The sequence below is a fragment of the Thunnus maccoyii genome, chromosome 20 (assembly GCF_910596095.1).
Source record: "Thunnus maccoyii chromosome 20, fThuMac1.1, whole genome shotgun sequence".
Classification (NCBI taxonomy): domain Eukaryota; kingdom Metazoa; phylum Chordata; class Actinopteri; order Scombriformes; family Scombridae; genus Thunnus; species Thunnus maccoyii.
In genome coordinates this window covers 13,636,970-13,660,815 of record NC_056552.1, presented here as the reverse complement: position 1 = coordinate 13,660,815, position 23,846 = coordinate 13,636,970, and the positions used below count along the sequence as shown (strand labels likewise).

The following is a 23,846-nucleotide window of genomic DNA, read 5'->3' as shown; positions in this document are numbered from 1 at the left end:
TTGCTTTTACTACATTCATTGATGCACTGTGGCGGTAAGAGCTTTACGAAACAGTAATGTGTTGATAATAAGATATTCAACTCCAAATCGTAATTAACAGCTATGAGAACCTATTTTCGAGCTACTTTTATTCCTACAATATCAAGGAAGCTACTAGTAATTGTTAATCTCCCGCAACAGCTGTTACCGTCTGCAACGACAACCGCGGGATGTTATCAAACACCGCGTCTTTGGTAATAACGAGGGCTTTGAGGAGGTCGCTTGCTTTTGCTCCAAATGTCACAGAAGGACCACTCTGAAAATGACATTTGGGAGTATAAACCTCTCCAGAAGAAACAGAAGAGACACGAATCAGTGTCTGTGACTGGAACTGCGGCCAAGAGAAGATGCACCTCCAGAAAGACGTCAAAGAGAGCCACTTCTTCCTCAGCCAAGTCACCTGGCAGTAATGTGAAAGTCAAAGCTGCAGAAAACGGTGATGTCAGTGCTGCTAATGTTAATAAAGAAGAGCATAGCAGCTTAGTGACACCCTCAAAGTCTTCTCCAACTCATGAGACACTCAAACGTGAATTGAATGCAGCTGAGGGACCATCCACTGGACACTTTTGTCCTATCTGTCAGATGCCATTTTCCATTTTGGTGGTACAGTCTCAAAGATGGCATGTTGCCGAATGTCTTGACACCCCCAGGGACACATGCAAAGGTACAGATATCCATATATTTCCACCATTCACCTTAAAGCTGCCTGATACCGCATAAATAACACAGTCATAACCAAAGTTTCTGATGAAGTAAACATACGGCATCCATATCTGAAACCTCTCATCAGTCTAGCTCTGTGTATGTATTTGTTGACCTGTAGTCCTCTCTCCCCACACAGGTTATCTTATATACAGGTGCATACATGGTATCTGTTTGTTTTAATGGATGAAATTATAAAGATTCTTATCATTTTATACATTAAAGACACCCAAAAATAAAACATGTCCACTTCCATAAAGCTGTGGGATTGATAAGAGGCAGATTTAAAAGGAAAAAAAAAAAACAATGGTCAAAATTGATGCAGCAGAGATGAAATATTCTGAAATATTCTATCAAGCTGGACCAAAAACACTGGATCCTACATTTCCCATGATGCACATTGAAAGTGTGTTTCATTGGGGTGGGTGTGATTTCCATGTTTATGATGGTTGTATGATTAGAGATCAAAAATACAGATTTAGAGCTGCAACGATTAGTCAATTAATTGATTGGCCGATTGACAGAAAATGTATTGGTAACTATTTTGATTATTGATTAATTGTTTTAGCAACTTTTCATGCAAAAATACCTTTGTATTTTGTGGTTGTAGCTTCTTAGATGTGAGAATTTGCCGTTGTTTTTGTCATATCTGATAATAAAGTCTATTAGTTAATTGAGAAAATAACCAGCAGATTAATCGATAATGATGATGCACCCTATGCAGATGAAATTAATTCATTGTTGATAATTAAACATTGATATCATACCTGTTACACTATAACCCATAAACTTGGGTTTAATACTTTATACAGTCAAAAAAATCAGACTTTCCCAGTCATGATTACGACTTTGATGTTGAGGAAAACATTTGTTGCAAGTCATAAACTGGTAATTGGTACAGAACCTGACGCTCCCTGACATGTTTTCTAACTCCACACCCCCAGTTGGTAACTTAGGCTTCTTCTCCAAAATTTGACGAATCAACCCCAGTCTGAGATGACCCTAATGACATCATCAGGGTTATTTTCCCAGACTTTAGAAAGCTCCCTTGAGAACCACATGACATCATACAACTGGTTGGATACTACTTTCTGTGATAAGTAAACGATAAATTAATGTTGTGCCCATTAAAAAAAATATCTGTATAAACATCATCAAACTGCACTTTCAGATTTTGTATTGAGAGGTTTTGGATTCTGAATATTATGCATCCTGGTCTGATGACTCGTGTCTTATGTTCATACAGAATGTCCAGCTGGCCTCCAGTGCTCCTCCTCCATTCCAAACCATTACAAGAAATTCAACCACACACTACTGGCCCACAATCGAGCAAACAGCGACACAGGCTTCCTCAGTCTGTCCCAGCAGGCAGAGACCAGCAAGGAGAATAGTCTCAGTTGTCTCCCAGGACTGATAGACACTGAGGTGGATGACTCTGCTTTAGAGTCTTCACAGGACAGTGCTTTAAGTATTTCTGCCCTATCCAATCATAGTGCCTCCTCTCTCAATAATCACAATGAAACACCTCCATCCAAACGAACAAATGGCCTTCTGTTACTGCGCTCACCTGGCCCAGAGGATTTTAAGAAAAAGAAAGGTTGGTCGTCCTCTACTAAAGGCCAGAAGTCTATCAGTGCTTCCCAAGAAAGTAAAACAGAGCTTTCATCAACTCCTCTTAAGGCAGAGAGTGGAGGGCAAGCTTGTGGAGGTTTTATCACAAGTGAACCCTCTCCTGACAACAATGAGGCAATATCCTACTCTCCTCTTTCTGAATTCCCTGCAGAGACTGAAGTCATCAATAGTGAACCCAGAAGAGCCCTTTTTAATAATGATGTATCTGGAAACGAGGATGAAGACTCTATGCTACTGTTCAGCGACAGATTCTCAAGTGAGGACGAGCTCTTCACTCAATTTATAGATAATCTTGAAACCAATAAGGTGCCGGTAGTTTTCTCAAACACCCAGCTGGAGCCAGTTACCTCATTAGCAGCCACTAATCAGCTAGCTGCCTCTTCCGTTGCTGAAAACAGAGCTGATTCCACAGGTGAAAAACAAGTGAATGGTAAATTTGCTTGTGAAATCAGTCCATTTAAAAGTAGCATTCAGTCTCCGCAGAGTATTGTTTTAGAGCGGTTGCGAGAAACTCTTCTAAGCTCAGATAACCTGCATTCCAATAACTTTACTGACAGTAGTATTCAATCAGAGCAGCCTCACTCAAGTTCTCCTCAAGTGCCTTCGTCTCAAACCTCCGTCGTCCCAAGATCTCAAACCATGGCGCCTCAGAAGCACCAGAGCAAGGCAGGTCAGGCCTCCTGTCTCAAGCAGACGGACATCGGAGTGTTTTTTGGGCTCAAACCCCTCAAGGAGAAGGAGAAGGAGAAAGAGGCTGACATTGGAACGAATGAACTCAACGCTACGTCCAGTGCGGCGCTTGGTGAGAACTCAGGACAGAGAGGACAGAGGAGGAGAGACAGGCAGAGAAAGACTGACACAACTGCAGATACCTCACAGGGCACAGCAACTGTTAAAAGCAGCGACGCAGCGGCCGCTCAGGGAGAAGCAGGGAGAGGCGGGACCAGAGGATGGAGAAGAAGAAGGTGGAACAGAGGAAAAGGTGACGGAGAAGAAGAGGTTTTACCACGTTGTCCGTTCTACAAGAAGATTCCAGGTCAGCGAGTGACAGTATATCACATATCGCTGCATTGATTCGGAGGAGAATTTATTTGTGTTTTTGTAATATAAAGGCTTTTGTGAAATTTTTCAGGAACAAAGTTTGTCATAGATGCCTTTCGGTACGGAGTGATTGAGGGCATCACAGCTTACTTCCTAACCCATTTCCACTCAGACCATTACGGAGGGTTGACCAAGAACTCCACTTTTCCAATCTACTGTAACAGAGTGAGTCTAGTTTTGGATATTTTTGTAAAATGTGAATGACTTCTGGTATGATTTCATTGCACGGATTGGCGCAGAAACTATGTATTGTCTAAGTAAATGATATGCGTTTACCTGACAGTGTTGTAGCTGTGCATTGATGAGCCATATTTAAAGCTACACCAGTGTTTACCAGTAGGAGTCACTTACTGTACTACTTTATGTATGATATGAATTGATCTGCAGGAACTATGGCCTTTATTTGTTGCAGCAAGTTTTGGGCAAGAAAAAGTGAATATTGGTAGTTTTTAACCGCACTCCGAGTACACCGCTTAAACTGAATCCCACACAAAACTCAGCACTTTTTGTAAATCAGTGGTGGGAAAGAAGAGACCAGTGTCAATTTAAATGCATCTGCAGTTTTATAAAGTCAATGAATAGCAGTCTGGCCTCCAAAGGCCTGATTCACTTCTTTGAGGGTGCTACAAAGAACTTGCCTTTTAAAAAAAAAATCCTATTTGTTTGGACCTCATTAATAAGCTTCCTGACTCATCTCTTCCACTGAATTCATACAGTAAACGCCTGATCCATTCCTCTCACTGCACTGCATTGATTCGGAGTAATGAATATTTGCTTGCGGTGGGCAGCTATGAATACCAAGTTGCCAATGGTTCTGTCCATGTTGGAGTTGATTGAAATTTGGAAACCTTTTGTGTTTTCCACAATTCATATCTTGGAAAATTAGTTTGTTTGTTTGTCTTTGACATTATAAATAAACCACTTTTCAGTTAAGGTGTGTGAATTGAGCAGTAAACTGGAGTAGGTAGGTATTGTGCCCAACAAGTGAACATTTTTTTAATTAAGATATTTCAGTTTATTTTGTTCAAATTAGCCATATCATTTGTTTACAGTATTTAACTTCACTTCTCAGGTAGTATGCATTTTCTGTATCTTACTGGGAAATTCAAGAATATATCAGTGTAATTAATCCAAATAGCTTGTTAGGTAATATCCAGAATAAAATACTGGTGAAAGAGGCTGGATGTGATGCAAGTTCTCCTGTCAAGTAGGTCATGATTTATCACGGTGGAATATGTGTTCTCCGGGGATTCAGACTAAAAACAGACTTACTGGCACCAGAATCAGACTTACTGGGACTCTGCTGGGTTTTTTTTTCTTATTTGTTAGGTCATAGAAAATCAGCTTGGATGTTAGATGGGTCATAGCCCAGAAAAGTTTGATCAGAATCACTGAGGAAGTTTCCAGGTAGATTTAAGGGAAAACGTTGAAGGAAGATTTTTAGGGGATTTAGCAAAAATACAATGTAGCATTCACGTTTTTCTAGCTTTAGCAGGTGCAGCTGAATCACTGTATGCATGTAAACACACTAACAGCTGCCTTTCTTGCACAGATCACAGGGAACCTGGTGAAGAGCAAGCTGAGAGTGGCAGAGCGATATGTCCACATCCTTCCCATGAACACACAGGTCACTGTGGAGGGAGTCAGGGTCATCCTCCTCGAGGCCAACCAGTAAGTCATCCACCTGACGTCAATGTCAGTTACTCAGCAGAGGTGGCACAGCTTGTCTGGAGCGAGTGTTTCATGGGAATAGTGGACCAACCCAACGATGTGTTCATGTTGGTTTGTTTGGATGGATCAAAGGAGTGACTGCAGAGAAACCCTAATACTCACACCTTAAAAAACAGATCCATAAACATGCATATAAAATAAGTTGATACTGCAGCCAACATGTCATCATAAAAGTTTAAAATAAGCATTTTAAAGGAGGATGTGGAGGCATTATTCAAATTTCAAATTCAGACAGGCCCAAGCTGTCTGAAACTGAGGAAAACTAATAAGCATGTTAGGGAGAGTTAAACTCTATATGACAGGGTGTTTTCTTCAGTCAGGCCTAATTATACCAACATTTGTAATGACCCATCCCTACTTTATAACTTTAAATTAAAAACATGCAATATTTACCACTTTTTTCTTGAGAACCAAAGCGTCTAATAAAACACTAATCCTAGTTTATCTCACATTGTGAACCTCCTTCAGTTTTCCTGTATTTGAGAAGAATCTTTCCCAGATCATCAGTGACCTCAGTTGATGTTATTTTTTTAGTAGCTTTTTCTCTCTACTGTGTCCAGCTTCACCTCCTCTCTTTATTATTATTATTATTATTATTATTATTATTATTATTATTATTATTATTTTCCTTTTTAGTTGTCCAGGAGCTGCCATGTTACTGTTCTTCCTACCAGATGGACAGACGGTCCTCCACACTGGAGATTTCAGAGCTGATCCCTCAATGGAGATCTACCCTGAGTTACTCAGCTGCAGGGTGCAGACTCTTTACCTGGACACCACGTTAGTACCTTTTGTCCCACCTCACATGCATGCACTGAATGTACCAGTCCAGTTGCTGAATTGCAAAGGAGAAGCAGAAGGCTGCGGTTGTACTGTTATCCTCTGCTTCCCTGAGTCATCATTGCAAATAAATGTTCTGTCTACTTGGCTAAATAATGGCTAAAACATACAGTACTGCTACAGCAGCTCTGAATATGTTCCTTAGTTAAGATTTACTTCCAGTTGGGCTTAACTCTGCACTTATAGTTCCTAGTTTATTTTCTCTGGTTCCATAGTTTTTGGAGCTTTTTATCAAAATGGGCTTTATGTCCTTAATCTACTCAAGCACTGTCAGTGTAAGTATGCACAGTCTTGCCTCATGCTGATGCGACGATGTAACTCTTTTCCCTCAAGGTATTGCAGCCCTGAGTATACCTTCCCCAGACAGCAAGAGGTCATTAACTTTGCAACAAGCAGAGCCTTTGAGTTGGTGACTCTCAGCCCACGTACCCTTGTCGTGTGTGGATCCTACTCTGTGGGGAAAGAGAAGGTCTTTTTGGGTGAGTGCTCGGAGGACATGCTGCACATGTTTTTCTCAACTAAGCATTATGACTATTAGATGTCTACTACTAGAAGGCACAGCAAGCAGTCCTGGCAGATTCATAACCTCAAACAATTACATTAAAGTAAAGGTTTTATCTAAAGCTAATATTTATTGAATGACAAATCCCTGCTGATGTCAAACTTCACATGAAGGGACCAATAGAAGCATGTTGTTGGTTTTGGGTAAAATTATTATATCTTCAAAAGTCTAACCTTTATGAACAGCATATATAAAAATGCCTTATTCTTACCATGACCACTACATATTTTCAAATTCGTCAACTAGGTTTAGTGAAGATTTTCATAAAACAAAGGGAAGCAAGATTTGCTCAACCCTCAGAGGAGCACGATATCCTCGAAATGAAACAGAAAAATTAAAAACAGACTAAATAGCAGGTTTGGCATCAACATGCTCATAGTTAAAACCCCTATTGATACCCCTATTGTTACTCATTTCATCAAAGTAAAAGTTTATGATGCTGTTCTTGATTCCCTACCTCTAAAACTTAATTTTTGTGTGCATCATCACAAACAGCAACATAACATAAATGTTCTTGTTGTATTTAGCTTGACAAAAATCTAAGCAGTGGAAATAAGAATTAAACGTCTGCCTATTCCCTTGTGCACATATTTCAACTCACATGGCTGATTATACTGGAAATAAATTAGGAGATGGAGGTTGATATAGGTTGCACATATTTCAACATCAATATGACAATTAGACAGGTTCATGGTAAGTTACATGTTTTGTTTTTTTGATAGCTAATTATATTGCTGAAAATGTCATTTATTGATTGAACTCTGGAATAGTGATATTACTGTGATATAAGGAAGTAATATCACATCAACACAAACTGTTTAGACACAAAGTGAATGTGTTTCAGAACATAATAGTGAAACGAGTAGAATATTTCTGTAACCTTCAATCACTACCTGACCTTTTGCCCTATTGAAAGGTTGTGTGAGATTACATCTTTTATTGAAATGTGAGTGGTGTGGAGAATTTGTGGATTAGTCTGTTTATGAGGAAAAAGAGCTTCTCAATATGTGTTGTTCTCATGTGGAGGCAAACAGTCCTCCGGTGACACACATGAATAATAGTCTATTCCAATTTGGTCGAATGAAGTGCTGAAAAACCAATGTTGTCCTTGCAGAAATTGAACAGCATCTATTCATCCTGTAATCACCTTTGCTACAACAAGCTCTGTGTGAAATTTGAATGGAAAAAATAGCTAATTCAATTGAATGTAGGAGAGTATTCAGGCACTGTCCACAAAAATATTTGTGCTCATAACCACACAGTTTACAAAGCGTAGTGTAAAAAAGTTTAAAAAGAAAAAATTGCAGTTTGTACAATGTGTTCAGTGAAGTTGCTGTAAAGTAAAATACTGGAGCAAGTAAAACTTTTATCCTGAAATAAAATGCATCAGTTGTCAATGGGGGGTGACAACAGGGGGTTCTTTTAATGCGAGCATGTGCATACTGGGTCTTAAAAAGAAAAGCCTGAATTGCACACATTCTTGCTTCTTACAGACTTTGTTCTGCTTCATTTGTAGCGCTGGCAGAAGTCCTGGGGTCTAAAGTGTGCCTCTCTCGGGACAAATACAACACCATGTGCTGTCTGGAGTCAGAGCAAGTCAAACAACGTATAACCACCGACTGGAAGGCAGCCCGGGTCCACGTGCTGCCCATGATGCAGCTGTCCTTCAAAGTAGGTGCAGCAGTCTCCTTTTCCATCAACTGACCTGAAAAGAACGGACATTAGGGGAGGACTCTGGGCCTTCAGGAGTTTAAAAAAATGTCCTATTTTAGGAGCATGTTTTCAAAACTAACTACATCAGTGATTAGAATAAAACAACAGGAAAATAAACCACATCAAACCTGCAAGATGTCCCTCAGTTTCTTTCTCTATTCACTGTAAGTTTACTCAAATTATAATACTCAGTGTGATGACTTTAACCATTTAATATAATAATACACTGCTTACTGAGATGAAGATGAGTAGAATTGGCTAATATAGTTTAATTTAGCATTTCTTAAATAGCCTGCAGACCTTTTTTGTGTATTAACATTTTTCTTGTTTAACCTAGAACTGCTGCAGATTATTTCTAGGCAGTCTATTTTGGGGGTGCAAACACTCCTTTACACTCCTGCTAATGCTTTATACATATGTAAGTATCAAGGACAGGAGTTAAAATAATTAGGGAATGCTAATTATGATGACCGAGCACATCTCTAAAAGGGCAAGGGAATTTAAATTTGCTGTAACTACAGATAACTCTCCCAGAGTCGCTACAATTCAAGCATCACTAGGCACATAAAGGCTGACTTAGGGGAAAAAGATGCAGTTTTGCATGTACGACCTCTCAGCAGAGACTCTCAAGAAAAGTTACTATAACTTGGGCAGAGTGACCTTGAAATAATTCCTAATATTGTTATTTACAATATGATATCAATGATGTTATAGACAAACTGTATAATGCCTAAAATTAGTTGTGAACGATTAGAGGCAGTTGTCATGTTTAGCCAGAGATTGCACAAACAGCAATGCCTGTGGATGTTTGAGAATGATGCTTCGGTGTTGCTGTAACCTGATAAATTTTATGAGTAGTCAAGCTACACAAGATACAATCATTTTACCCAAAACCAACAACATGCTTCTATTGGTCCCTTCATGTGAAGTTTGACATCAGCAGGGATTTGTCATTCACTAAATCTTAGCTTTAGATAAAACCTTTAATTTAATGTAATTGTTTGAGGTTATGTATATACATTTTGGAAGAGAAAACTGTATATATGTTCTGTGACAAGACATTTCAATAACAAGAAATTTTCTGAGATCTAGTTAATATTTTAGAAATATCTCTTTCCTCAGTTTTAGGAAAAACTGCACTTTGAGTGAATAATGTGGCTCCATTTTAATGCTTGAATATGAAATCCTCATTTCCCTGCGCCTTGTCACCCTTCATCTTATCTCCAGAAACTGCAGGATCACCTGGCGCGGTTTTCAAGACAGTACGATCAGCTGGTGGCTTTCAAGCCCACAGGCTGGACCTTCAGCCAGCAGGTGGAATCAGTGGAAGATATTCAGCCACAGACCAGTGGCAACATCTCTATCTATGGTAAACACTACTCTTTTAAATATTTTGTGTCTTTGCACAGTTATCTTTCAGAAAGAATTGATTTACATGAAAATATGTAAGTTCTAAAAGGAAAAAAAAACAAATCATAGCAACCCTACTAAGTATTTGGAGGGTTGGAGGTATTGGAGCATTTAATGCCCTCACAGAATGCCCTTCTCTGTTTTGTGAAGTTAATGACCAAGAGCAGAACCCTAATAATGGTAAATAATCTTAATTGTCATCTTGCCACATGCCTCTGAGACATAATCACAAGAGCAACATGTTTCCCTGCCAGAAATCTAATGTTCCTCACATGTTAAGCCTACAGCTCCCTCTTTTGGAAAAGAGATGAAAGAGGGAAGGGAGACTCAGACCATGAATGAGTTTCAGGTTACTTCAGCATGTTGTTGAGAGAGTATAAAATCAAGAAGAATGCTGGGAAATCTTCATCTTCTCCTCACTTGTATCTTCAGTCACAGACAGTCGTCTAGCATTAAACCCTTGTACCAAAATGGGTCATGACTTGCCTTGCCGCTGCAGATTTATCCTGTTTTTCTTCCATGCCTTGTTTCATTTGCAGAATAGATCCCTCAACAACGTCAGCCATCTGGCCTGGAACTTACAATCACCAGCTAGAGGCTTTTTTTCATCACACACTCGCACATAATTTCTTCCCCCCTCAGCAGTTTGTGTGTCAGTCAGGCGGAAGCCAATTTGCTCTGTCTCTGTCTCTCTCTCTCTCTCTCTCACATATGCTACTACTCCTTCTAATATTGTTCCTTGCATGTGGGAAGATTGGCTGTATACTTGAGTAGGCTTAGTTCCAGATAGATGTGTTTTAAAGCAGCGGAGCACATCAGACCTGTGAGAGTGAAGTGAGGACAAACAAGAGGAAGCAGCCGTCTTTTTTTTATTTTATTTTTTCATATTCTCACCTTGAAATAGAATAAATTATGTTCCTGTATCTGAAAGCTGCCCTGTTCACCTTTCAGAACAGTCTGAACCTGTGGGTCACTTGGATGAGCAACTGGTCTTTCTTGTAAGACTTTGCCCTGTTGTGTGTGTGTGTGCGTGTGTGTGTGTGTGTGTGGCACTGGCTTCCCCATACTTTTAAAAATCTGGCTCCTTGACAAGTTTTTACCTCAAACCAAATCTCTTCTGTGATCACTAGGCTTTCATAGTTGAGGAAATGGAAGGAAAAATGTAAAAATTCCAATGTCGGAAAAGTCCCTGCAGGACTTGTCTGCTTAAGAAATAGGAATTTGTGATAATTACAACCTACACTGGAAATAATAATCCTGTGAGAACAACACACAGTGCAGCGAAATAAATGATCTCAGGCTCTTTTATTTAAATGCAACTTTTAAGGCTTAGATATGTTTCAAGTGGCAAGGTTTGACCTATTTTTTTAAAAAAAAATGTTATTGTCTTTACAGGAATTCCATACAGCGAACACAGCAGCTTTCTGGAGTTGAAGCGTTTTGTCCAGTGGCTCCAGCCCCTCAAGATCATCCCTACAGTCAACAACGGCAGCTGGGCTAGCAGGAAGGCTATGGAAAAGTGTTTTAGCGAGTGGCTCAAGGAAACTAAAGCTAAACTGTAACTTATGTCTGTTGCAGGGAACAGCAAAAACAAAACACTCATCGTCAACGTGGCAATACTGTACGACCACAGGGCGGACAAAGATTTTTAAACACTACACATTTTATCATTTTTATCGAGGTTGTTTACCTCAGTCCGCTCTGCTCATTTCATAATGATAGCCTTTCATTGCAGAGCAAGGGTTGTGATGAAGTAGCTGAACATGAAGCGCATCCCTGATTATTCACACTGATGAAAAGAATGAGTATAAGCTCCTGAAACAACTTGATATAAAGGTTCTTTGATGCACGGTGGGCTAAAATAAATTACTCACTAACAACTCTGGAAGTTGTTTTGTGTACTTGGATGTGTTGCTGACCGCTGCAGCCACTTCTACTTTTACCACCGTTACATTATATACTGTAAGTGCTGCTTTGAAACGTAATTCTTATTTTAATTTCTGTATTTTTATTTTGTGTTCAAAAATTTTACACAAAAAATAAATGTTTTTAAATATTATAACACTTTCCTCCCTTTTTTTTTTCATTTTTTCCTCATCATTGGTGCAAAGCAGGAACGGTCATTGTCGTGCTATGGCTTTGAAAATACAAACTTGTTTTGAAGAGAGATGCTGCCAGATCTCTCACTAGTTTATCTGAGACAGCAGCGACATGCGGGTTCATAATCTCAGCCTCTGTAAAACAGCCTTTTCACAGTCACTGCTTGACCTCTTTTCATGTGGTAGAACAACTTATGACTCCTGCCAGAGTGAGCAAAATGTTGGTCTTAATTTCTGCATTAAAATCCAAACAATGAAAAAGTTACACTGTAGATCCTCACAGAATATCCCGGGGCAGGCAGCCTGTGTCTTATTCAGTATACTTTACATTTTAATGTACTAAACCTGCAGAAGAAGACCGTAACAGCTGCCTGGCTGTATTTCTGAAAACTGAATATTCTTCTAAGTTTCCACTTGAGTACGTCATTTTTTTGCAAAGCAGAAGTATGATATTAAAATGAAGTGTTCATTATAAAAAGGTGCCATCAAAATGGCAGTTTTGACCTCTTCTAGACACTTCATTACACCACTTCTCGTCCTATTTTATATCATGCTTGTTTTATCATACTCGTTTCATCACCCACTTTACTGGGAGACTGAAGTAATAACCACTGTATTACTGTCTATGCCCACAGCAAGCCATTACCAGTAAGCCATTTCTAATAATGGAATATTGTATTCCCTCAGGCATGAATGATATGTATTAAGTCTATCCAACCTGAAATTGGATTGAGGTTTGACTGGGGCGCTGGATGAAATGTCTTTTCTATTTCAGTCACACAGTGTATGTGTGTGTGTGTGTATATATATAGATATATAATGTTGGTGGTGTCTGACGTTGGTAGGGAATTGTTTATAGTTTATGTCCACGAATAACAAGGAATCTGATATATAAATGACAAAAAAGGGCGTTCAGAGTAACACAACATCTTCGACTAGAATGTACTGTACCTCTATTCTTCAGGGATTATGATATTTATCGCCCCATACATTCAGGCCTGTAGGCAATGAAGTATGAAAGAAAATTGGTAGTTCGGGTTCTTGCACCAGCAAGCATTCACCTTACTGCCAACTTTTTATAATTAGATACCCTTTGTCTCTTAGTGTATGCATCAATAAATACAATAATGAACTGATGGTCCTTGAAAAAGCAACAAGATGAAAAGAGTTCTTATCAAACTGGTCAAATAATGAAACTACTACTATTTCCTACATGGATTTTGGCACAAACCCTGTGTGCAAAAAGTAGAATATAGTGAACTATTTAAAACTATTTGTAATATTTATTATCCCTCAATCCCAGGAAAAAACAGTTGAAGACGTACAAATGGTCAGTGTAAAATTTATTCATAATCATTTTAGAAATAAAACAAGATTCAGTGTCCCAATACAACCTGAATTTGCTACACCCCTCCAAAGGATGCATTTATTTAATAATAGAGCACACTTATAACACAGCACAGCCTGAGCATCACACTTTGAAGAATGGCCTTAAAAAAATAAAGTCCTGAATAGTTTCTTTGTCAAAACTCTGTTTAATAGCTTTGAAACTTGAAACTACAACCTTTGACTGGCTCATACGACATCATGGGAAGAGGCCTTTTCTGAATATTAACATGTCAGATATATTGTTATGTGATGTTTGAAGTTTAGAGGCAAGTTTTGTTAATTCCTATGTAATCTTCATCTGTGAGCGGAAACGGTCACTAGACATAATTTAAAAAGGAATAAAACCATCTTCCCAAGTTATATTATAATTACGTTCCAGCCAAGTGTCCTTGAGTCACCAATTCTGTTTCAAATCAGCGAGAAATAGGTTAAACATAGCCGGCAGTGCACCATTCTGTCTGCATATTCATTCGCAACACTCTCCCAGAGGTGTGGATAACATGAAATACTGGTCTCTGCCTTAATCGTTTGTCTTTCATCAACTCCTAACTACTGTCAAAGCATTCTCAAAAGAAAAGACAAGGTTAGTTTAAGTTACATTATATTACTTTCTTTGTGTTCTTAAGAAGGCATCATTAGCCAAGTATGACATACCGAGAACACTGGGATACATACTGAGCAATCTGGAAATGAATCAACAATGCCAGATGATGACATTCACACGAGTCATGCAACTCAATTATTCCTGCTCAAGTTATAGTCGTAAGTTACAAATAAGATTTGAATATTTACAGCAACAGGAAAAATAAGTTGACTATCTTTTCAAAATATAATTTAATTACAATCTTGGTATCATACAACACAAATATTGATTTCAGAGCATCTTGGCATGTTCTTTAATCTGCTTATTAAATGCTTTTGCTTCCTTTCATCTTGGATTATAGTTGATTAATAAAAACAGTGTTATTACAGAAGTCATGTTAGGAATGGAAACGTCTGTGCTGGTTCCAAGAGCTTGTGTGATGATGAGATTGCCTTTTTTGGCATCATACAGGTGGTATGAGGAAATATGTTTCAATGAATCATCTCCCTTTATTTCCTTCTAGGTAAAACTTTTGAAAACAAGCATCATTTACTGTACAGTAAAAACAATACACAATGAACTAAGCCCATTATAACTCATGCTTAGTTGAAAATGTGAGTCATTATTAATGCTGCAAGCATCTGACAAGTAAAATTCATCTTTATACATATAATGTAAGACATTATTAAGTAGGTTTAATATCCATTTTTAACTGTTAACTTCACTTTTAACTCTTCTTAACTCTTAAATCAAGTAAACTAGTAGAGTGACAGATCAATAGAAACTGGCTACAGTCCTGGGAAAATACTGTCAGTTTTCTAAAGTAGTCATTACGTGTTAAAAAAAACCCACCATCTGTGCAGGAAGTGCCTCAAAAAGTCATTTGAACACACCCAGATGTAGTAGAAATAGCTGTGTCATCTCTAAAGGTCAAGTTGCAGTCACTCACTGCAGAGACAGCTGGGTGAATGCAGAGGCGGGCATCCAGGTAGACGCAGGATGGTCACTCTCACCTAAAAAGAGAAATAATTTACCTCTCAGATGGACTAAAAACACCAATATGTGTTTGTGTTTTGGCATTTTGCTTGCACCTCATGAGCATACCTCGTTCTTGAGTGACTTGCTTAGGTACATGTTAAACTCCTCCACGCTGCTGGTGTGCAAGTCGTTAATTGCCAGAATTTGGTCTCCTTTGTGGAACAGACACACTGTCTGTGGCGGACCTGTCCATCCAGACACACTGACACACACACACACACAAACAACTGTTTTTTTTAGATTCATTCTGTAGCTCTCTGTCACACAGTAGTTTGCCAACCCACCCACATTAAAAAGATAACTACTGCTGTCTGATGTCTTAGACTCTGACTTTGAATCTATTAAAAGCAGCTCAGAGACATGCAGTTACTGCTGCCTTGATGGATGAATCAAATCTATTAACAGGTTTCTAAACAGTTTTAAAAAGTTCACACCGAACAAAGCAATCTTAACGGAGTCTGGCCAAACACACAATCTCAACTGAGGTAATATTAAAATTGAGTCTATAACAATTTAACTGAGTTTGACTTGAGAAAAAGCCTATATTTATATAAATGGTGTAATGTAGCAGCTGAGAAGTAAACCTGTGTTTTCTTCATTTTCAAGGGGATTGAAAATTTAGATTTTCCGTAATTAAGCCAATTAATGCAAAGACCAGTAGGAATACAATCACAACTTTTCACACAATACAGTTTCTGAATCATCCACCACAACAACAACAGACATGTTCATGCTCCTGCAGTGGAGCACAAAGCCTGAGCTCAAAATGCGAAAAAAGCAAATAAGGACGAGCAGCATCGCTGCCAGCATTGCCTGATGTGAAAAGTGTGTTTTAAACAATGAGAGTGTGTAACTTCTGGGACAGGAACAGTTTACATTAATATTAATGGATACAGAGAAAATAAAAAGGTAAACAGGAACATTTCCCGGTTGATCCTTTCTTTATACTTCAATGAAGTGGTCCTGCTTTCTTAGACAAAAACATACCTTGGTTTCCCTTCCACTTCTGTTAGTGTCAGGTGTTTTTTCAAATCTGCCTGTTTCACCATGATGTCTCTCTCCTCTGGGCTATTGAGGTCAAGGCTTGAATGAAAAATAAAAGACAAAAAAAACCCTCTTATTTAATAGTACTGTATATCCATGCTGTATAGAAAAAACATAAAAATCGTGACATTTCTCATTCAACATCAAGCTTCCAAAGCAAACAGGTGTGTTATAAAAAATATAAAGTATAAAAAATGTTTTAATCCTCCAGATTCAATTTCTTCATCTTGGGATGTGGTGAATGTGCACAAAATGAAATGTGAAATGAAATGAATGAAACAAATGTGTGCTTCTTATCGTCTCCTTCCTACATCACAGTGGGATGAGTGTCTGTATAGAAAATGACTTCTACATTTCCTTTGATCCCCTCTTTCAAATTCTGGCAGCAAAGTCGCCTGAGTTAATTATGTTTAATGTCGAGTGCTGCTTATGTTAGTATAACATCTGCACACAGAAACCTCTAGAAACCACTCGAACCAGTCAAGCAACATGTCAGCGTTGGTCACAGCATTCCTTTCAGGTTATTTATTTTACTGGGTTATCTTAAATGTGGTGATGGCTTTTTTTTAATATGCTCTCTGAAACCATTACAAAGCAGTTTTTGACTTTTCAGTAGGCAGTGGCACAGATGGTGTCACAGTGGGGGTTTCAAATTGTCTCCTTGTACTGTTTACACATCGAGCAACTGTTGAATGAGAGTGCTAATGCTTCAGTTTATCATCACATCCCACAGAATTGTCCCTAAAACCCTAACCCATAAAAATTACAGTTTATCTTACTGCAAAAGAGGCTCCTGAATTCAAACTGTTTTTTAAATTCAGGAGTCAATTACTTCTGTATCACCTCTCATTAGAGCTTTGTTTTTCCATTGTCTTCGCATTTAGTCTGTCCAGCATCTCCACAGGAGAGACGGCACCGTTCTCACTGGAGCTGCTGCTGAAGTCTGACAGACGTGTTTCTTCTCTGTAAAAGCAAGTAATAGCATGAGGGATTAAAAAACCAGATCTTGATACACGTTTCAATCACATCCATCTTGTAGTCACTGATGTTTTCTTAGTTGACAAATGACAAAGGAGTGACTCAGGCAGATAGCAACACAACAGATTTTGACACTCATTTAGAAGCCTTGGATAGACAGAAGTCCACATTTGCCCTTGTGGCAGAGAATAACAACAATAAAGGGGCTTGAATGTTGAAAGAGGTACAATAACATTTTGTCTCGGTTATACAAAAGGCAACCAGATGTCTTTATATTGTTAAAATAGTTCATAAAAGCAGCATGGGAGAAGCAAATAACTCCCAAATCACTGTGGAGGCGCAAGATGACTTCTAATTAAAAGGCACTTTAGAAATTAGTCTTTGCCAAATGTGGTGGGAAGATATTCTTCAGTGTGGCAGCACAGCAGTTGGCCACTTAGAAAGAAATCAGATATCAGTGTAATATGTGCAAAATGTACACACAGTTTGTTATAATAGCAAATTCAGTCAAACCAACAGTATTTTCCATACAGGAGATGATGGCATGGAACAGCTGGTAAAGGCAATGTGGATGTTGTTAATTGATTGTCTGTCTGGTGTATCTGGTGATTAATGCAATTTAGTCTAAACAGGAAGCTTAAATCCGATTAGCTCATGCCCTCCTTGAGATATCAGATTTACACACTTAACATTATGGATCTGATTAGCATCTTAGCATACATGAATTACAGCACAGCCAACTGTGACTACAGGGCTCGAAATTTTAATGAGTTTTTCATTTGGGACAACAGTAGAAACATAACAGCCAACATGTGAAAGGTGTTCTGATGTGCATGAAAACACACATTTTTGGAGTGCCCCGGTAGCTGAACGGTTACTGTGCATGCCACAAAACTGCATTGCCCCTAGTTTGATTCTAGCCAGGAACCTTTGTTGCATGTCATACCCATTTCTCTGACCTTATTTCCTGTCTGCCTCTACACTAATCACTGTCAAATAAAAGGTAAAAATGCCAATAAATATAATCTTTTAAAAAAAAAACCATTTTCATGGCTTGTTGTGTATAAATCATTGAAGATAATCAGTGCCATGCAGTGTGTTCAAGATCTCTTACACAAGATGAAAAGATGCTTTTCAAGCATAAGTTGCTTAACAGGCTCTAAGGTGCTGCTTTTCTTATATTCGTCTTGGACCTGGAGTGTCAACAGATTTGTGCTGTAAAAATAACACCCTTGTTGTTGTCATAGTAGTTGTTTGAGCCAATGACGCCACGGTTACCTCTGATGAGAGAGCTATTTTGGTATCTAGGGCACTGACAAAACATGGTGCACAAAGAGCACAGGGCAGGGCACTGACACCAAAGACAACGTGAAAAGTCAAACATACACACAGCCCACAAAGAGGTAAAGACCTGCGATTAATCTGAGATCTACCTGTCTTCAGCGCCTGTCTCCTCATCGAATGGAGGCAGTGGGGAAATCTGTGTCTTCAGCTTGTCAAAGACCTGAGTGACAGACCTCATCAGGGTCCCGGTAGTAACCTTTTCAACTTCACTGTCCCTGGAAGCATTTGGCACAATAGTCAACAATTGTTTATTATTCTAACGAAGCAGGATGTTTTTTCCCCAGTAGTCTGGCACATTATGAATCAAACTTACGTTGCATGAGCCAGATGTTCAGTATTTTTAACCTCCATCATTGTTACGTATCTACAAAACACACATATATTCACATCAACAGGCAAAAAAATACTCAAGGTCACAACTTAAGCATGTGTCACTTGATGAATGAGGGTAAAGTTGTGATTATAAATGTGAATTTTTGTGCAAATTATCACTGAAAATAATCAAATATATCAGATCAATACATGGTCACTTATATACGCATGAGAAAGGGAAACTCACACTGACTCCATACTGCTCCTGTCACCAGTCTCACCATTTTTCCCGACCTTATTCACATCATTTGGGGAGACAAAACAACAAACATTATTAGTTACAGTCCATCACAATTTATGAGTCACATTAATCACTTAAATCATTGTTGGCTCTGTTGAAGTTGAAGTTATGTATTGATTCAACAGTCTTAACTTGTATTTAGAGCTGAAATGATTAATCTGAAACTATTCTGACAATCGATTCATTGTTTTAACAATTTTTTGAGAAAAAATGCCAAACACTCTCTGATTCCTACTTCACCAATATAAGGATTTGATGCTTTATTTTGTCATATATGACAGTGAACTGAATATCTTTGGATTTTGGACTTTTGGTCAGACAAAATAATACATTTGTAGACATCGACTTGGACTGTGGGAAACTATTTCCTGCCATTTTCTAGACAAAATCAAGGAAATAACTAGAAGGTTAATGACAATAATTGTCAGTTGCAGTCCTACTTGTATTTGTCCTAAGTAGGATCTTGGATAGTCATAGATTGGATACACAGGCTCTGATGCAGGTCTTTTTGGATAATCTTCACCCTGCCAGCCAATCAGAAAGCAAAAGAAAAGTCACCTCCAATTAACCCAACAAATGTCTTCAAGAATCATCATTTGAATTCCATTTCAATCAATCAATCAATTTTTATTTATATAGCGCCAAATTACAACAAAAGTCATCTCATTCAGATTTGTGTTTACAAATTAGAAAAACATTCAAGTCAAGATACCTTTACTTTTTCAGTGCTGTTATTCCAAGTGTTTGAGGATGGGTCAGACATGGACCGCATTTTCAACTCTTCCTGAAAAAGACAGAATAACACAGACAAATTAAAGCGCCTATGTGTACAATATTTAAGTCATTAGATCATCTTTGACATTATTCTGATAGCAGAAGGTTTTGTTTGTAGAGAAATGTGACAATCCTGGTAAAAAATGTGCAGTGTGTGTTGCTTTCAGCCCATTCATCTCAGTATCCCTGTGTCAGAGCCATAGCTTATTCTTTTAAGTATATTCTAGATGTTTTTTCCCTATAAAAGAAAAACTCAAGTATATTAGGATATACCTAAAGGCATGATGTTACCGCGAGTCAATAGAGAACAGTAACAGTTAAGATGTTTTATTGGCATTTCACTAAAATTGATCAGAATTTCACCTGAATAATAAAACAGTGAACAAGCTGCCATTTATTCATTTGGGTTGATATTTAATGAAACTAGAAAACAGAAAAACCCTGATGCTGCTTAGATTTTCTCTGTTATCAAAATGTTTTACATACATGGAGTTTGCAGTCATGCAGTCTTCCAGCAGACTGTTTTGTTTCTGTATATTATGAGTGTTGTTATGAGCTAGAGACAACTGGATTTCTCTAAACCAATGGCTAAACATAAAGGTGTTGTGGATATTTTATGTACATAAAGAGTGAGGAAACACATATGTTTCATGTGTCTTTCCCTGCAGAGAAACAATCCACTCAAATGCAAATACATCCATACAAAGGAACTTCATGACTGACTGATGTGGGCAGTCTTGATGCGTCTGAATTAGTATCAAAGTGACAGGATGCATGAATTTAGAGAGGTTAGCCAGATTCATGAAGAGCTCGAGTTGCAACATCACAGTATAAACTAACCTTGTCAGTGGTGGCAACAGAACTCTTTTTCCATAACAGGGGTTGTGAGATAACCTGTTAAAACAGGAAGAGAAGTCTATTTTAAAATGTCAGATAAAAAGCTGGTTGATAAGCAAAGTTAACAGATGACTTATAAAACTGTATAGTGAAGATTTGTTGGATTTGCCAGGTACACAGAGAATTTAGACTGAGCATCCAAAGTGCTGTGGGAATGGAGGAAGGAATAAAGTATAAGGTCCACTTACTGATTTATGTGGACTTTGAATTAAGATTTTTTTTCTTTTGGTCAAACTACTGTTTCTAAACTATGGTCGGAAATGAACATTAAAGCTCAATCTATTGGATAGTGGATGAAGCTTGTTAACGTTCATTTCAGCCAGTGAGTAATGTGCAATGTATTTATTTTTGAAAGAAACATAATGAAGAACTAATGATGTTTGTGGTGAACAGATGAGGAACACAGGATACATTTACTTCATATTTACCTCAACTGCTTGCTGCCCATTAGTTATTTCCTTTAGCAGAAAAAAAAAACATAAAGTAATTATTGTCAATGACAGTGATACAGCTGGTAAGCAAACATGATAAATACAAAGAGATGCTTGGTCTTTTTATGTTGTTATATGATAAAGAACTAAAAATCTAAAGGTACCTCTGGACTGAGGAACTTATAAGGCCGGTTTTTCAATGCGTCAAACACGTCACAGAACCAGCTGTCCACTTCCTCACTAAAAGCAAGAGGGGCATATGAAAATCATTTTTAGACTCCACAAATTATGGCTATTACATTCAATTTAAAATGCAATTCCAAAGTCAAACATAAAGTGGAAATAGTGACATTTAGCAACAATTTCGTGTGAGCAGGGTGCAGACCAAAGTCATTATCAGCTGATTGACTGTTACTAAACAAAGCTACACCATAATTTCATTTTGATTGTTGGGAGTCTCAAAATAGCAGAAGGTGTAAAGGGCAGTGGGGAAGTGTTTTATGAGGCGCTATGAAAGTGTCAGTGAGGGCCTTGAAGGGACGATTGGCCAACCCAACTGTGGCCTGAATCCTGGTCGCTGACTGACTGACTGTGTATCTGCACATTTCCATTTTAAAACAGAAAACCAGTCTCTTTGAAAAAAATATTGATTTGCAACGGTTACATTTTAGAGCTGCAACAATCAGTCTATCAACAGGAAATTATTTGCAAGCTAATTTGATAATCGATTCATTGTTTAAAGTTTTTTTTAAAGAAGAAATACCCACATTTTCTGTTTCCAGTCTCATAAATGAATATAATATAACATAAATTAATATTTTCTGGTTTCTTTAGTCTTCTATGACAGTAAATTGCAGATCTTGGGGTTGGGGACTGTTGGATAAAACAAGACATTAGAGGATGTCACCTTGAGTTTTGGGAAACAGGGATTGAAATTTTTCAAGATTTCCTGACGTTTCGTAGACCAAAAAACTAATACATCAATCAATAATGAAAAAAAATCGTTAGTTGCAACCCTATTGCTTTTATGGAAAATCCATTTACATTTGATAAACCTAGAACAAAATGGAAAGCAAGTGAAGTTCATTTAAAAAATACACTGATAAACTGATCAAATACCACAGAGGGGTGATAACAGGTTTTATGGTTAAGATTAGCTTTACATTTTAGGTTGCTTGTTGCTCATCCAGCTGCTCTTGAATCCCACAAATCCCAAACACCTATCAGTGCTTAAGCACAATTGTCCATCATATTACCTGTGTTTCTATGTATCTGTCTCCAGTGTGGTATGTACTATGAGGAGTTTTTACAGTATGGTGCAGTAAAATGCATGGAAGTTGTTAAAGAAGCTATAAATTCCATCTCAGTCCTTTGTATCACCCCTAAAAACCAGCTGACTGACCTGTTCTCCCCGACGAGGAAGTAGTCCCGGTCAGCAGCCTTGATGTAGAGCACACAGGATGGTGAGCACTTGAAGCTCTTCTGGATCCAACCCCATTTCTGGTGTTGTTGGGGGCTCACATACAACAGTGAGATCCTGATAGAGGGACACAAAAATGATTTAGTGTTACAGTTTCTACCTTTAACAGCTACTCAGTGCGTTAAATTAGGAGTTCATTCATGCATTTGGCATACTGTATTAAAATAGCTCAGTGAAATGAAAGAGAAATAAAGAGAGGTTCTCAGTGTTTCATTCTTTATGTTTTAAGGTGATCCAGTGTAGAAAAAATGGGCTCTTTGATAACATACTGTGATAAGTCTATCCCTCCAAGTGGCCTGTCCTTTTCCTCTTTGTTCCTGAAGTACTTGAGTTGATGTTCTTCCTCACTGATTTTGAACAGCACAAAATATCTCTTCTTCCATGATTTCTGCAGGAGAAACGTGATGCCAAGTCAATAAAAAAAACCCCACTCAAATGAAGATCTAGCATTCATCGTGCCAGCTCTGTCACCTCTGTCTTCAACCGTTTCGAAGGAGGAGACTTGAACAGGTAACCAGATCTTATCTCCATCACATTTCCAGCTGGTCTGTAGAACACTGCTCCGCCTGATGGCAAAAGAAAAGCCTTTTGTTTTGTGATCATTTGCCTAAGTCTCATCTTTGTTTACAGGAATCTACAACTTTTTTTGCAACAGTGTAGCTACTGTTTGGGGAATCCAGCCCAGGAATTAAAGAGGGAGAATGGAGAAATTGTGAAGAATAGAAATTTAAAAAAAACCCAAAACTGTTTAAGTAGATAAAGCACAGCAGTCAAAAGTCTGGAGACACTTTCTCATTCAAGTGAATAGGAGGGTGTGTCTAAACTTTTGATTAGTACTGTAGATAAAGATATTGGTAAATGGCTACAATCCAAACTGTTAACTCTGTTAACATGCAGCACATTAGCACATTCCAGGTTTCCTAGCTGTAAAAGCGGGTTGTCTACTCTATAAATAGCTGCAAAATACCAGTAAATAAACACCTAAATCAAATATCAAAACAGATGTGATACAACACCTGTACTCTTCTGGCTCTTGTTCATTGTGACACCACACCTAAACAAAAATAACACAGGATTTTAACAGTCTCTGTCTCTTCAAAACAGCATAAAAATATCCAGAGGGAAATAGTTAACCTTTTAATGAACAATGTAGGGATTAAGAATAGACACGTGCCTGCAAAAGCAGAGCATGAAATAGAGCTCTATTCACAAACAGAAGATGTAAATATAATGGAATAAAACAGAAAATGTTATGATTCTGAATGTTCCCTGAAAAGGCATAACTGCACTATTTAAAAAAAAAGAAACACACATATATATGAAAATATAGTATCTCTGCAATTTAAAACTCATAAATTTGTTCCACACCATCAACATTTACACTATTGATCACTTTTCTGAGACAGAACCAAACATGTGTTGGCTAGTGCATGCACGTTAAATTTT

The 23,846-nt window shown here is 38.0% G+C and overlaps 2 protein-coding genes across 2 annotated transcripts; one reads left to right on the top strand and one right to left on the bottom strand.

Moving 5' to 3' along the window:
• The first annotated feature begins 37 nt into the window (after positions 1 to 37).
• dclre1a (DNA cross-link repair 1A (PSO2 homolog, S. cerevisiae)) lies at positions 38 to 11,610 on the top strand. The gene is made up of 9 exons (XM_042398296.1): positions 38 to 703; positions 1,988 to 3,409; positions 3,506 to 3,639; positions 5,027 to 5,145; positions 5,842 to 5,985; positions 6,379 to 6,524; positions 8,124 to 8,278; positions 9,548 to 9,689; positions 11,126 to 11,610. The coding sequence occupies exons 1-9, from the start codon at positions 277 to 279 to the stop codon at positions 11,290 to 11,292; spliced, it is 2,856 nt and encodes a 951-aa protein (XP_042254230.1). The 5' UTR covers positions 38 to 276; the 3' UTR covers positions 11,293 to 11,610.
• Positions 11,611 to 14,044: 2,434 nt separating this feature from the next.
• On the bottom strand, positions 14,045 to 23,003 carry LOC121887440 (pleckstrin homology domain-containing family S member 1-like). The gene is made up of 15 exons (XM_042398206.1): positions 22,872 to 23,003; positions 22,670 to 22,788; positions 22,323 to 22,457; positions 21,085 to 21,160; positions 20,918 to 20,947; positions 20,433 to 20,486; positions 19,531 to 19,602; positions 19,259 to 19,342; positions 18,765 to 18,811; positions 18,519 to 18,569; positions 18,295 to 18,420; positions 16,727 to 16,846; positions 15,827 to 15,922; positions 14,906 to 15,041; positions 14,045 to 14,814 (listed from the first exon to the last, which is right to left on the bottom strand). The coding sequence occupies exons 1-15, from the start codon at positions 23,001 to 23,003 to the stop codon at positions 14,743 to 14,745; spliced, it is 1,350 nt and encodes a 449-aa protein (XP_042254140.1). The 3' UTR covers positions 14,045 to 14,742.
• Positions 23,004 to 23,846: the final 843 nt, after the last annotated feature.

What these genes read in the sequence shown, in the direction of transcription:
- dclre1a (XM_042398296.1), top strand. Translation starts at nt 277, where the DNA reads ATGTCACAGAAGGACCACTCTGAAAATGACATTTGGGAGTATAAACCT. An exon ending in CCCCAGGGACACATGCAAAG is followed by an intron (nt 704 to 1,987) that starts GTACAGATATCC and finishes ATGTTCATACAG; the next exon opens with AATGTCCAGCTGGCCTCCAG. An exon ending in ACTCTTTACCTGGACACCAC is followed by an intron (nt 5,986 to 6,378) that starts GTTAGTACCTTT and finishes TTTTCCCTCAAG; the next exon opens with GTATTGCAGCCCTGAGTATA.
- LOC121887440 (XM_042398206.1), bottom strand. Translation starts at nt 23,003, where the DNA reads ATGATCACAAAACAAAAGGCTTTTCTTTTGCCATCAGGCGGAGCAGTG. An exon ending in ATGGGCAGCAAGCAGTTGAG is followed by an intron (nt 20,487 to 20,917) that starts GTAAATATGAAG and finishes CTGTTTTAACAG; the next exon opens with GTTATCTCACAACCCCTGTT. An exon ending in AAACAAAGCTCTAATGAGAG is followed by an intron (nt 15,923 to 16,726) that starts GTGATACAGAAG and finishes TTTTCATTCAAG; the next exon opens with CCTTGACCTCAATAGCCCAG.